The sequence below is a fragment of the Brassica oleracea genome, chromosome C7, assembly GCF_000695525.1.
Source record: "Brassica oleracea var. oleracea cultivar TO1000 chromosome C7, BOL, whole genome shotgun sequence".
NCBI classification, from domain to species: Eukaryota; Viridiplantae; Streptophyta; class Magnoliopsida; order Brassicales; family Brassicaceae; genus Brassica; species Brassica oleracea.
This window is the reverse complement of record NC_027754.1, coordinates 29,258,696-29,272,076: the sequence shown is the minus strand read 5'-3', so window position 1 is coordinate 29,272,076 and position 13,381 is coordinate 29,258,696. Positions and strand designations below refer to the sequence as shown.

The following is a 13,381-nucleotide window of genomic DNA, read 5'->3' as shown; positions in this document are numbered from 1 at the left end:
AACTTTTTTTTTTGGTAAAATATATTCTCTAACTTCATTTATATATAACAATAAAATCAAAGAAATAATTGAATTATACATTTGCTATATTATTTCAGTTAATACAAAGAGAAAATGACTAGGACATCACTAAATTTTTTTTTGTCACAAATATAACTTTTAAAAATAAAAATGATCAAAATAGCACTTAATGTTTTATCAAAAGAGATAAATATACACTTATACCCCCAATAGTAAATTAATTTAGACATTAGGGTTTAGAGTTAAGGGGTGAGTTTATGATTTAGGATTTAGGGTTTAGGGTTTAGGGTTTAGGGTTTAGAGTTTAGGGTTTAGGGTTTAGAATTTAGGGGTGGTGTTTAAGGTTTGGAGTTAAGAGGTAGGGTTTAGGGTTTAGGGTTTAGAGATAAGGGATGGGGAGTGCGTGTTGGGATAAGATTTCAAATTTTGAAAAATAAAATAAAATTAAATTTTTCAAAACATAAAATGCTATTTTGGTTATTTTAGTTTTTGATGGTTATTTTTGTGACATAAAAAATTTAGAGAAGTGTTATTTTGGAAATTTGCCTACTACAAATCACCTCTTACAACATAAGAAGAATGTGAAAATAAGCTTGGGTCCCATGAACCACCAGGAAAGATTCCGAACTACATCTCTAAAGTCGGGGAAATTTCCATCGGAAAAAGTAACGTAGTGAACGAAAAGCTATGGGTAAATTACTAAATTGTAAAGCGGATATCCAACTTTTCTGAAAAGAAAATTTCCGTAATTCATGTTGTCGAGTATAATCACTCTTACCTAATTAATTAGATGTACACTATTTAAATATCCCTTAATGTCAGCAATTTCATTTTTATATATCTTATTTAAATTATTTTGTAGAGTTTTGGTATTTTATAATTATCAATAATTTAAACATACATAATTAAAGTTAAATTGCAGATATCCAGTTGAAAAAATCTCTTAAATAGTCATTTTTACTTTATTTTCACAAAAATAGATTTCAGATAAGAAAATGATCAAAATAGGTTTTATTAAAGAGCAAAATGCATTTATACACAAGAGTTAACTAATCTATACTTAGAGTTTAGAATTAAGGAGTGGGCTCTGGGGATATGGTTTCAAATTTAAAAAAATAAAAATTAAAAATTTCAAAATAAAAAGAAACTATTTTGGTCATTTTATTTTTTGAGTGCTATTTTGTGACAAAAAATTAAAAATAATATTCGAGAGAATTGTCTTCTCCCATTTACCTATATGCATTTTTTTTTTGTTGCTAAAATGTGAATATCATAGAATGAAAGGTTTAGGGTTACAAAAGCCTAATTAGTGATACCTTGGCAAAAAAGAAATAAAAAACAAGGTATGCACATAAAATTAGAGTAGAAGAACGAGTCATCTAATCCAAAGTTGCATAAGAGTCGTGAACTTCCTCCTATGTCTTCTCGCACTAATGGTGTTGCGGATTTCCTTGTCGATGGTGTTGAAAGTTGTCTGCAAAGGCAAGAATCCGTTAAGGTGAACTGCAGAATTACGCTGCCTTGAGACATTATAGAGAAGGGATTGGGTAACTATCTTCTTCAGGGTTGAAGGTGCTGATGCTGCTGAGACTCATAGCCAAGAGAGGAATTCTTCCCACGTTAGGAAAGCCGTACGACGAGGATCTAGCAGTTCGAAGATCCGGTTCCAAAGCGCTGTGGTGTAAGTACTGTTGAGGAACAAGTGGTCTCGTGATTCATCTTGATTGCTGCAGAAACAACAAGTTGTTTGTATGTTCAAACCCCAAGAAGCAAGCCTTACTTTCGTCGGTAGTCGGTTGAGATTTGCTAGCCAAATGTTGAAAGTCTGTCTTGGAACTGCTCCACTGAACCACACTGATTTGGCCCACACTTTTTCCTCAGCTCGTGGCCTTACCGCCTCCCAAGTCTTTGAAGAAGAGAAGCCTTTGCAGTCCTTGGCCTAAACTACCCAATGAAAAGAATCTGGAGTAGACTGCTGTAGCGGCAGGTGCACGGTAGTTAAGTGAATGTGGAGCGCTAGAGCATTGTCTGATCTTGGTTGAGGAAGTGACCAGCATGTATCGTTTGTTGCGTCTTTCACTGATGCCGAGAGAGGTAATCTGTTATCTCTCGGACCTGATTCACCATGATATTTAATAAGCTGCCCGAATGGTGTCCAGATATCATACTAGAACCTTGAATCAACCCCATCATTTATTCTGCACTTGAGGAACTGCTCTGCTAAAGGTCTTAGAGTGAGGATCGAGTTCCATGATGCCGAATCAGTGGCCTTTCTCTCTAGCGCCCAGAAGCTTGCATTTCGGAGATGGTGGTGTTTGTGCCACTGAACCCACAGTGAGTTAGTAGTGGAGAACATGAGCCAGATAAACCTCAGGCACAGTACCTTGTTCCATTCACAGAATCTACGTAGCCCCAAACCACCCTCCTTTTTCGGTAAGCAGACTGTTGTCCAAGCCACTTTGCTCTGTTGTCTATGTTTCCAGCCCAAAGGAATCTAGAACATAGAGACTTGATCTTCTTCTGACAGCCTTTTGGTAGAATGAAAGTTGTCAACCAGAAGTTTACAGTTCCATTTATGATCGATGATAGAAGTTGGAGTCTCCCTGCATAACTTAACATTTTGACAACCCAGGACCGGAAAGTAGCAGCCAGCATTTGCAATAGTGGATCATATTCCGATATCCTAAGCTTCCTATGCATTAGAGGTAAACCAAGATATCGAATAGGGAGCTTACCAATGGGGAACTCATAATTTGCAACTTCCAGTGCTTCTAAAGTGTTCAAACCAACAACAAAAAGTTCAGATTTGTCGCGGTTTACATGGAGGCCTGACCAACCCGCAAAGTCGTCCAGAGCTTCGGTGATGCGTGTAAAGAGGCCGAGCCTCCGTCGAAGAAAATCATCACGTCATCAGCAAACATTAGGTGAGAGATGTTAATATCTGCAGTCTTTGGATGGTACGTGATGTAGCCAGCGTCGAACCTGGAGCTCAGTAGACGAGAGAAAACCTCCATAGCCAGTATGAAGGGATATGGTGATAGAGGGTCGCCCTATCGCAGTCCCTTAGAGCTCTTGAAATACCCTCCAGGTACGCCATTTACCGAGACAGAGAATGTAGGGGTGGTAATACACTCGGCGATTCAACTGATGAAAGTTTCAGGGATTTGTATGGCTCTGAGGGTAGATAATATGAAATCCCACCGGATAGAGTCGAAAGCTTTCCTCAAATCCACTTTGAGCATGCCTCTTCTGGAGATGTTCTTTCTGTTATACCCATGAACAATTCCCGTTGCGAGAAGAACATTTTCAGACAATAATCTTCCCTTGATGAAAGCAGACCGTGACGGTGAGATGACGTGGAAGAGTATCTCTTGGATACGATTTGTTAACAGTCTGGAAATCACCTTATAAAGGGTGTTGACGCAGGAGATTGGTCGGAAGTCCTTTGTCTTGTCCGCGTTTGAGGTTTTGGGGATGAGGATCAAAGAGGTTGAGTTCCATTGCTTCAGTAGTCTGCCTGATCTGAAAAACTCCAAAATAGCTTCTGTTGCATCCACTCCCACAATGCTCCAAGCCCCAGTGAAGAATTCCGCTGAATAACCGTCAGGACCGCTTGTTTTGTTTGATGGTAGAGCAAAGAAAGCGTCCTTGATCTCCTGTCTAGTAAACTCACCGGTGAGACCGAACTTTTGGGCTTCTGAGCAGCGATAAGGCATCAACAAAGAGAGGTCTTGCGGGTATAGCATTGAAGGCTCCTGTTCTGCTCCCATCAGGTTAGAGAAGTAGTCAATGCAAGACTTTGCACCGTCATTTGACCTTCCACTCTGTTGTCGTGATCATCTAACAGATAGTGAATGTGGTTTGATGATCTTCTTGTTGCTATCAGCCTGTGGAAATATGCTGAGTTGCAGTCACCTCCTTGGATTGAGTTTATATGTGCTCTCTGAAGGAGAAAACGCTCTTCCACTTTAGATAGTGTTAGCCATTTCTCCATTGCCAACCTTTCCATCATCGCCTTAGCTTCAGATGGTGCAGTTAGAAGGTCCTGTTGAGCAGCGAGTAAGGTGTTGTGAGCATCTTCCACACGCATTTTAAGGTTAGAATAGTTTTCTCTGCTGAACGTCCTGATGCCCGATTTTAGTAACTTCAGTTTCTTTGCAATGGTGAACATCGTTGATCCTGAGACGTTCGCAGAGTGCCACAGGTCGGTAAGATGATCCATAAACTGCTCGTTATGTAGCAGAAAATTGTAGAAGCGAAAAGGCCTTTTATCTCTAACCGACACATGTTTCAATAGCACACCGCAGACAGCGTGGTCAGAGAAATCTGGTTCTCCAAAGATAGGAATGGAATATGGATTTAGGGAGATCCAGTCGTCATTAACGAAAACTCTGTCTAGCTTCTTTGCAACCAGATGGGTCTTACTCTTGTTTGTCCAAGTGAACTTTGGACCCTTGTAGGTCAGATCAGCTAGGTCCGCTTCAAGTAGAGTTTCCCTGAACAGTCTCATTTTGGTATCAATGTTGAGCGTTGGTGGTCTAGAGTGCTCCTCCGGATGAAGGATCTGGTTGAAATCTCCCAGAATAATCCACGGTTTGTTTATGATTTTAGAATCCACGCTTAGATTGACTAGCTCTTGCCATAGCTCCATCCTTTGCTCATCATCATTTGAAGCATGGACAATGGTAATGATGCAGACAGATGATTGGTTCGGAAGCCGAACCTCTGAAGTAATAGATTGAAGTGATTTCTGTGGCACTGTGACAACAACAGAGGAGTGCCACACCACCCAGATTTTTCCGATGTCTGAGCAGCTATAATTCTCAGCAGAATTCCAGCCACGTAAGATGCCATTGATGAGCTTCTGAATCTTAGGCTGCTTTACATGGGTTTCAATAATACCCCCAAAAAGTGGTTTATTCTTCTTCCACCATTTTCTAAATCCACTGCGGTGACTATATACGTTGAACCCGCGTACATTCCAGCAAAAAAGGTCTATATACATGGATATTAGTGTTTTGAGGGAATAACCCCTCGGTTTTTCTTTTTACTCTTTCGGGATTGAACCCTGATGAAGTTTTCGTGGTCATCGTGGTAGCCTTCCGAGTCCGCTGAGTAGATGTCAGAAGAGTCATGCTCTAAAGCAGATGATTTATCATCGTCTGTTCTCTCACTCAACTTGATATCTTCGTTTTCATTCAGTCTTTTCTCAGCGGGAGTAAGTCCACTGCTATCCCCTATTAGCATCTCTTTTGAAGGTGAGGGTGTGACGACTGAACCGCTTTTTGGCATAGATTCTTGTCGCACCTGCCATTGTTGTGTTGGAGGATTGGACTTGTGCCTTCTTGAAGGTTTACGGTTTTCCTCCGATTTCTTTAGCCGAGTACATTTCTCAGATGAGTGAGAAGTGGAGTTGCAGATGGAGCATGATATCGGCGCACGCTTGCATCTCTTCGATGTGTGACCAATCTCATGACAAAGCTGGCAGACTGGAGGCATCCAGGGGCTTGAGACTAGAATTCTCGCAATATCACCTGAGTCGAATCTCACATTGATAGCTTCGGGTAGTGGTTTCCTCGGGTCTATTATGGTGAAGACCTTGGCCACATCCAGAACAGTCTTGTTTGCCGAATTTGGGTGAAGAAATTTATGTTCTCCAACTAGACCTGCTATGCGTTCCAGACCATCCACGTTAAAGAATTGGAATGGAACGTTTCGCAGCTCCAGCCATATAGGAGCAGAGGATAGTTCAAGTTTCGTCGGGATTACTCCAGACTCCCATTTATCGACTAACATTGTCTGACCCTCTATCTGTCATAGGCGTTGTTTTATGACATAGTTTCTGGGTGGAGGCGTTTGGAATGCGAAAGAGAAACACAAATCCTTCCATTTTCGAGACTGTAATATCTTTGTAGTTGTTGCTCCATATTCCATTCACAATCTTGTAGATGGTGCCCTGAGAAGGGGGATCATGATAGAATTGCCCTAAAACAAAACAGTCCCAAGACTTCTTGTTCTTTTCAATGACTGAGTTGGGAATGTTGATGCAAGCTTCACCAGACGGTATCATGTAGGGAGTACCCTTCTTCTGCAGTTTCTTTCCCATTCCTTTAGCCTTATCGCACCAAGTGTTTGTCTGTTTGGTGGGGCTTTGATTTACGGTTTCCTCGACCGGGTGTGCTTGTATCGGCGACTCGGTTTCAGCATTGTTTATTGTCGGTTCTGGCACAGCTGGTAGAGCAACCTTCACAGTAGCGACATTTGTTGGACTGCTCGTATCTGGCACAGCTGGTTCCACAACCTTCATAGATACATCATTAGTAGATTTGTTCGGCTCTGGCACAGTTGAGTTAACAACCTTCACAGAGGCGGAAGACTTAGACTCAGAGATCGGGCTTGCTGGGGAAGCAGATCCATCTTCAGGGGAAGCAGATCCGTCTACAGAGGAAGCACGAGTAGCAGAATCGAGCGAGGTGTGATCATCGACGATAATTTGCGGTGAGACATTTGAAGGAGACGCCGGATCTGCAGCTTTTATTGCTTTAGAGCTAGCTGGAGAACAAAGCTTCTTCTTCTTTTTCTTTGCAGGGGACTTCTTTGGGTTTTTTTTTTTCCCATGAGGAGGGAAGGGCCTGGTTGGGATGGTTTAGGTGGGGGCCGACGTCTCGAGTGACGCCGGAGGACGACTGAGAAGGCGGACAGCGTGCCAGAACTTACGAAACCCCTCTTACTCAATTAGTTCCGAAGACTCACCTATATGCATATATCCACATCTTCAAACTTTAGTATCCGGATAGTGAAATAATATGTGATAACTGAAACATTCAGTAGACATTATTTGTTTCGAATGACATTTTGAAAGTTAGCGTTTGTTTTTTTTGGTAAAATCGACAGTTATCCAAAAATACATTTTTGTAATCTGAAGTTTAAGCTAATCAGGCACCGGATCGGATATCAAATAGACAATGGTCCCATGTCGGATTGACAAAGAAGGTTTGGAACAATCTCCAACGTTCAGCAAAACAATAGGTTTGATAGGCCGATGATGGATTGAGTGGTACTTTTCAAAGGTAGTGGGACCAAATGGCTTCACGTGACGCTTATAAGCAGTGTGTCCGCACTACCATAATAAATTCACTTAACTCCTACTATTATTATTTTCGCCCATACTTCACTTCTTTCCCTCATATTTTTTTTTTTGCTTCTAATCAATGTTCAATACGACCGTTTTATTATCATATACTCATTACACATTGATCGACTGAAAAAGATTGGTTTACTTAGATAATATTATCAAGAATATGGGCCTTTCAATATAATTAATATACTAGATTTTGATCCGCGTTTTGAAATCGTGGAATATTTTTTGTTGACAAATTTATTAATCCATCTATTTGTTCATTTTTATGTTTAGGCACGTGCGTTCAATTTTCAGTTCGACTGTAATTTATTTTATTTTTTTTGGTTTTCGGTGTCGGTTGTGATTTTTTTTTTTTGAATTAAGAAATATAGGAACCGTTCGATTATTTGTGAATTTAGGTTTGGTTTCGGATTAATTAGTTAGCTCTCAGTTTGATTGCGATAAAAATATTAAAAACTTAGATAAAGTTTCAAAGCACGGAATATTTTTTGTTGACAAATTTATTAATCCATCTATTTGTTCACTCTTATGTTTAGGCATGTGCGTTCCATTTTCAATTCGACTGTAATTTTTTTTTTTTTGGTTTCTGGTGTCGGTTGTGATTTTGTTTTTTTTAGAATTAAAAAATATAGGGACTGTTCGATTATTTGTGAATTTAGGTTTGGTTTTGGATTAATTAGTTAGCTCTCAGTTTGATTGCGATAAAAATATTAAAAACTTAGATAAAGTTTCGAGTTTAATTTGGTGCTGGTTCGGTACCTTTTTTTTGGATAATACGGTTAAAAATCACAATTTTGTATTTTTAGAACAAAATCGGCTAAATTTAAATATCTAACATATAATATTCTTGTGATTTATTTGTATTGAGACATTCGTATCTTACATAGTAATATTTCTTATCTTTTATAAATCTATTTATATTGAAGTTGATTTTAATAATGAAAATAAATTATATTTAAAACTCTTACAATATATAATAACTTCCCGAAAACTATCAAGATTTTTTATTTTAAAATTAACATTTTTAATACAAAATAAGAACCATTTTAAAATTAATTCATAAAAATAACCATTTTTAATAAGAACAAAAATTATCCATGTTTATGTTAACGAATATAAAAAAAAGTAAAAACTGAGTTTTAAAGCCTATAGGATCAAAAATTATATGAAGGGTTACTGGTAAGTTGGGCTTACAAATGAACGACCAACTTTTGTTTTCTATAATCCAACCCAAAACAAGTTTAAGTATCCTAAAATCGACAAAAGAGAATACTGTCTTTTTGACTTTCCTGAATAATCTTTAAAAAATATCGTTTCTCTGTGGAAATAGTAAAGTAAGAACTGATGCAACATGATCCATCATCACCGATCTACAAAGGTATAACACGAATCCACCCGTTTTGTTGATCATTATATCGTACACGCTTAAAAACCTTTTTTTATGAACCAAATTTTTTCTATTTTTTACTTTTCAGATATTGTTGCATGTGTGATCCGATGATAGATCTGTTTATTCCGATGAGAATCTGTTGTTTTGTGTGTGTCCGAAGACGATCTGACAAAATAAAGTATCTCTCAATACAAACCAAGCTCCTTACATTGGGATGTTTTGTTTAGTTGGACATAACCAAATGTGTTGGGTTTTTAATTTCCAAAAACCATTAAAAACAATTAAAAAAGGTAATGAAGATTTTTGTAAATAATTGGAAAAGTAAGGGGCATAATCCTAAAAATGATTATGCTTTAATAGTATAGATATGGAACTATGGCAGCTATAGACACTATGAATTAAAATTTTAGTTGCAGTTAATATTACGAATCATGGGCTCCTATCTATATTTTACATCACAATAAAGCTATATATCATTGGTGGAATCTGAAGTGAAGACAAACCCTAAACTCAAAACCTCGAATAATAAGCCAAACACTTGATTCCAAACAGAAACAAATAGCGACCTTGCACGATAATAGATAGGCCACTTTGAAAAATAAATAAGGATCAGATTTCTTGGTTTAAACAGTAAAAGCTAATACACATGAAGACAAGAAAAACTTATAGATTTACCCACACAAAAAACTTGTAGACTCTTGTGTTCGTTGCCAATGTTGGCTTCTTTCCACCACACAAATATGACCGTTAAGACTCAAAGGACCACTTTATAATTACTACATGCATGTATAAAATCTATAGATCGTCCATTGTCATTTGCTTACTCCGACCATTTTCTTTCTCGTCATGGCGCAACTAAGATCTTTTACTTATTCCCTTTATCTCTTTTCAGTTTCTCTCTTAATTCTCATATTCCATTGCTTATGTTTTCGTTTCTCCTTTGTTGCAGCTTGTTCCAACTCCACCGAAGATCAACACCATCACCACCGGAAATGGGTGGGTCCCTCAGGTCACAAAGTCATCACCGTCTCACTTGACGGCCACTCTCAGTTTCGCTCCGTCCAAGACGCTGTGGACTCCATACCAAAGAACAATAACATGAGTATCGTTATCAAGATTGCTCCAGGATTTTACCGGTATTTATTGGTATTCCTTAACTTAATTGTTATGTTTCATGCACACATGCAATGCAACCTATAGCTAATGGTTAATATTTAACTTTTCATCTGTACATTTTCCAGAGAGAAAGTGGTGGTTCCAGCGACAAAACCGTACATAACGTTTAAAGGAGCGGGTCGGGACGTGACGGTTATAGAATGGCACGACCGTGCCTCCGACCGCGGTCCTGACGGTCAACAGTTACGTACTTACCAAACAGCTTCCGTCACAGTCTTCGCTAATTATTTCTCGGCTAGAAACATTACCTTCACGGTACTAATTAATTGTAATGCAAAACATACAACTTTAAACATATGTATAAGCCGCATTTTTTCCTAATAACATTTTTCATAAAATGTAAAGAATACTGCGCCGGCACCAATGCCGGGAATGCAAGGGTGGCAGGCGGTGGCATTAAGGATCTCTGGCGACAAAGCTTACTTTTCCGGCTGCGGATTTTACGGTGCACAAGACACTTTATGCGACGATGCAGGCCGTCACTACTTCAAGGAGTGTTACATTGAAGGCTCTATCGACTTTATCTTCGGTAATGGCCGCTCCATGTATAAAGTAAGCAAACAAAAAAAATGTGAATATGTTCGTTCCGACTTGCATTAACAAATTATTAGCCTAAAAGATATTGACCAATTGAGTTATAGTTAGTTTTGTGTTAGAGATTCATAATAAAAGAACTGATGGTGTTAACTGTTATTGAAGGATTGTGAGTTGCATTCGATAGCGTCAAGGTTTGGGTCGATAGCGGCGCACGGGAGGACATGCCCGGAGGAGAAAACGGGTTTCACGTTCGTGGGTTGTCGGGTAACGGGGACGGGTCCTTTATACGTGGGCCGGGCCATGGGCCAATACTCACGCATCGTCTACGCCTACACCTACTTCGATGCTCTTGTTGCTCATGGTGGCTGGGACGACTGGGACCATAAATCCAATAAAAGCAAGTACGTACTATTTTATTACACTCATAGGTACTATATTAATTTTAATAGTAGTGTATATCATTTTGAGTTGATCCAGATTTTTTTAAAAAATCAGGACGGCATTTTTCGGAGTGTACAATTGCTATGGGCCAGGAGCAGCAGCCACGACAGGCGTATCATGGGCCAGAGCTTTGGACTATGAGTCAGCTCATCCTTTTATAGCTAAGAGCTTCGTAAATGGGAGACATTGGATAGCTCCACGAGATGCTTAATAAGGAATCAACTTCAAATGCTTTTCCACTTACCTGCCCCCCCACACTACACCACTGCGCTCTGTTCTCATTCTTTACATAGCTTAGTTATCATTAGTTTATTTATTTCATTATTGTGATTCATTTGTAATACATGTTCAAGATTCTTGTCAAAATGTGTAAACTTCATATTTATAAGGAAATCAATATATATTAGCAACAATGATGGATTACAATCAATTAGTGAATTTAGAGCATGATTAACCCGGAGTTCTTAACAGTTTCTTAACTCTAAAAAACCCGCTAAAAATTAGTGAACTTCCGCTAAAATTAGTGAACTTCCGCTAAAAACGGAGTCATATTCCTAGAGATAACCACTTACATATTTCTAAGAACCCCGGGTTAATCATGGTCTTAGCTTCTTGGTGTATTTAAATACCTTACATTGTGTAAGTGGTTATCTCTAGGAATATGACTCCGTTTTCAACGTTTCATAGTACAAGATCTCGTGAACCCAAGCAAGTTGAAAGCAAATAAATACATTTACACAGAAACTAATTATGTGTTTTTTTTTTGAAATTTTGGTTAACTAATTTATGTATATTATTATCCCTTATATATTAATTGAGAAATATTACGACATTGTTTTGTAGCCACGTGTCACCGTGAGAATGAAATTCAGAATTCTTAAAGAAATAGGTTGATCCATTTTAACTTATATTATACTTTTTATTAAATTACCAATTGATAAATAATGTACAAAAGAATATTCTCCCACTTTCCTTAAATAAAAGCTACGGAATTATCTAATATGATTAACGTATATATGACAATTAATGATTATGAATAATAAATATTTGATAACAATTTTTGTATCTTAGCTCTTTTTGTTTAATTTTATATTATTAAAAGATATTAAGCAATCACATTAACCATATAATAAAAAATGTTATTTTTAAAAATTTTAAAACGACTATAAATTACTAAAAACGTTAAATGTCTCAAACTAAAATTTTGTGATCAATGATTTCACTTTTTTTGGTAATAACAAGATACAAATGACCATAAATCGTATGAATATGAAGTCTCATTTACTAGACATTCATATTATATATTAATATATTTTAAAATTAAACTATATAACATAGAAAATATTTAAATATGATAATTTCTAAATTTGTACTGAAAAAGTGTTGAAACCTTAATATTTTAATTTTGAAATTTACATTAAAAAATCGCACATTAGAAATTTTGTGTTTATCATATGATTATGAATTCTCAATAATAAATATTTATATTAAAATATACTATATATCTATGTCCATATCATTGAAATTTAGTTATATACTATATAAAATAAATAAAGTGATTGTTTTGATTTATTTACCAAAAAATATCTAAATAAACAAGATGTATTGTTTTGATTTATGGACTTACTCTAATTTAATTATTTACATAATACGCAAATGAATACAAATAAATAATAATATATAAAAAAATATTTTTATATATGTAACATTCATGATCTTGCTCAATTGCGCGGATCTTAAGCTAGTCTATTATTATTACAGTTACATCGTCACAAACATTTTCATTTATGTAAAAACTAGGTAGTGACCCGTGCCTTGCCTGGGATGAGATCGTTATTAAAATGTATAAATTATATAAATATGATTATATAGATTTTTAACGACTATTCCATTCATTTCATTTTAGTTGTCGTTTTACAGTTTAAAATTTATTTCATTATTTTAAGTGTTGTTTTATGTTTTCAATACATTTATATGTTGTTTTTACCAATTGTATCCCTATTTTTCAACTTATTAATTAAAATAATTAAATAAAACCATGTATTAATGAGAGGTAAAACATAAAATTTAGTGGGGTTTTTATTTGTGTAAAAAAATCCTAGAATGACAAATAAAATGCAAAAGAAGTATTGTTTATGTATATTATAATTAAGTTGAACATTGCATTATATTTTAGAATTATTAAATGTTTAAATAATTTGACAATGTAAGCTGCTTGAAAAAAAGAGTTGTTACAGACACACTTTATCTAAATAGTACCACAAAGATAAATTGATTTGGGCTGATTATCTCAAAAAAAAAATGGTTTGGTGAGAAAATTTTGCCAAAACCCAGAAAATACATTTGTCTAAACTTAAAAAAAAAACAATGGAGAGAAGGTGAAAGAGGATAGGGTTCGGTCAAAAACAAATCGACCTTTGTTATAAATCATTATGTGGATGACCCATAACCAAGACCAAGACAAGGCCCAGCCGTGGCCAAAGGAGGAGAGAGAGTCGGCGGCTGAGGAAAGAGAGTCGGCCTATCCCTTGGCCGACCTTAGACTTAGGATATTTTCCATTTATCTATTTTAGATCTTTTCCTATTTCATGTTGTATTAGGTTTTGAATAATTTCTTTTTTCCTATACTTTGTAATCCTTATATAAGGAACCTCTATTATTCATTAATAATATAT

At 36.6% G+C, this 13,381-nt stretch overlaps 1 protein-coding gene across 2 annotated transcripts; it reads left to right on the top strand.

Annotated features, from left to right (window-relative positions):
- The first annotated feature begins 9,257 nt into the window (after positions 1-9,257).
- LOC106303860 (probable pectinesterase 68) lies at positions 9,258-11,112 on the top strand. Of its 2 annotated transcripts, none has more exons than XM_013740203.1 (5): positions 9,258-9,688; positions 9,794-9,983; positions 10,074-10,280; positions 10,428-10,666; positions 10,761-11,112. In XM_013740203.1, the coding sequence occupies exons 1-5, from the start codon at positions 9,399-9,401 to the stop codon at positions 10,915-10,917; spliced, it is 1,083 nt and encodes a 360-aa protein (XP_013595657.1). In that variant the 5' UTR covers positions 9,258-9,398; the 3' UTR covers positions 10,918-11,112. The 2 variants fall into 2 exon arrangements, with proteins under 2 accessions (XP_013595657.1, XP_013595658.1); XM_013740204.1 differs by having other exon boundaries at positions 10,743-10,805.
- The last annotated feature ends 2,269 nt before the right edge of the window (positions 11,113-13,381 follow it).

Bases quoted from the DNA above. Each gene is read 5' to 3' on its own strand.
- LOC106303860 (XM_013740203.1), top strand. From the start codon at position 9,399: ATGGCGCAACTAAGATCTTTTACTTATTCCCTTTATCTCTTTTCAGTT. The intron at 10,281-10,427 runs GTAAGCAAACAA...CTGTTATTGAAG, and splicing joins ATGGCCGCTCCATGTATAAA to GATTGTGAGTTGCATTCGAT. The intron at 10,667-10,760 runs GTACGTACTATT...TTAAAAAATCAG, and splicing joins CATAAATCCAATAAAAGCAA to GACGGCATTTTTCGGAGTGT.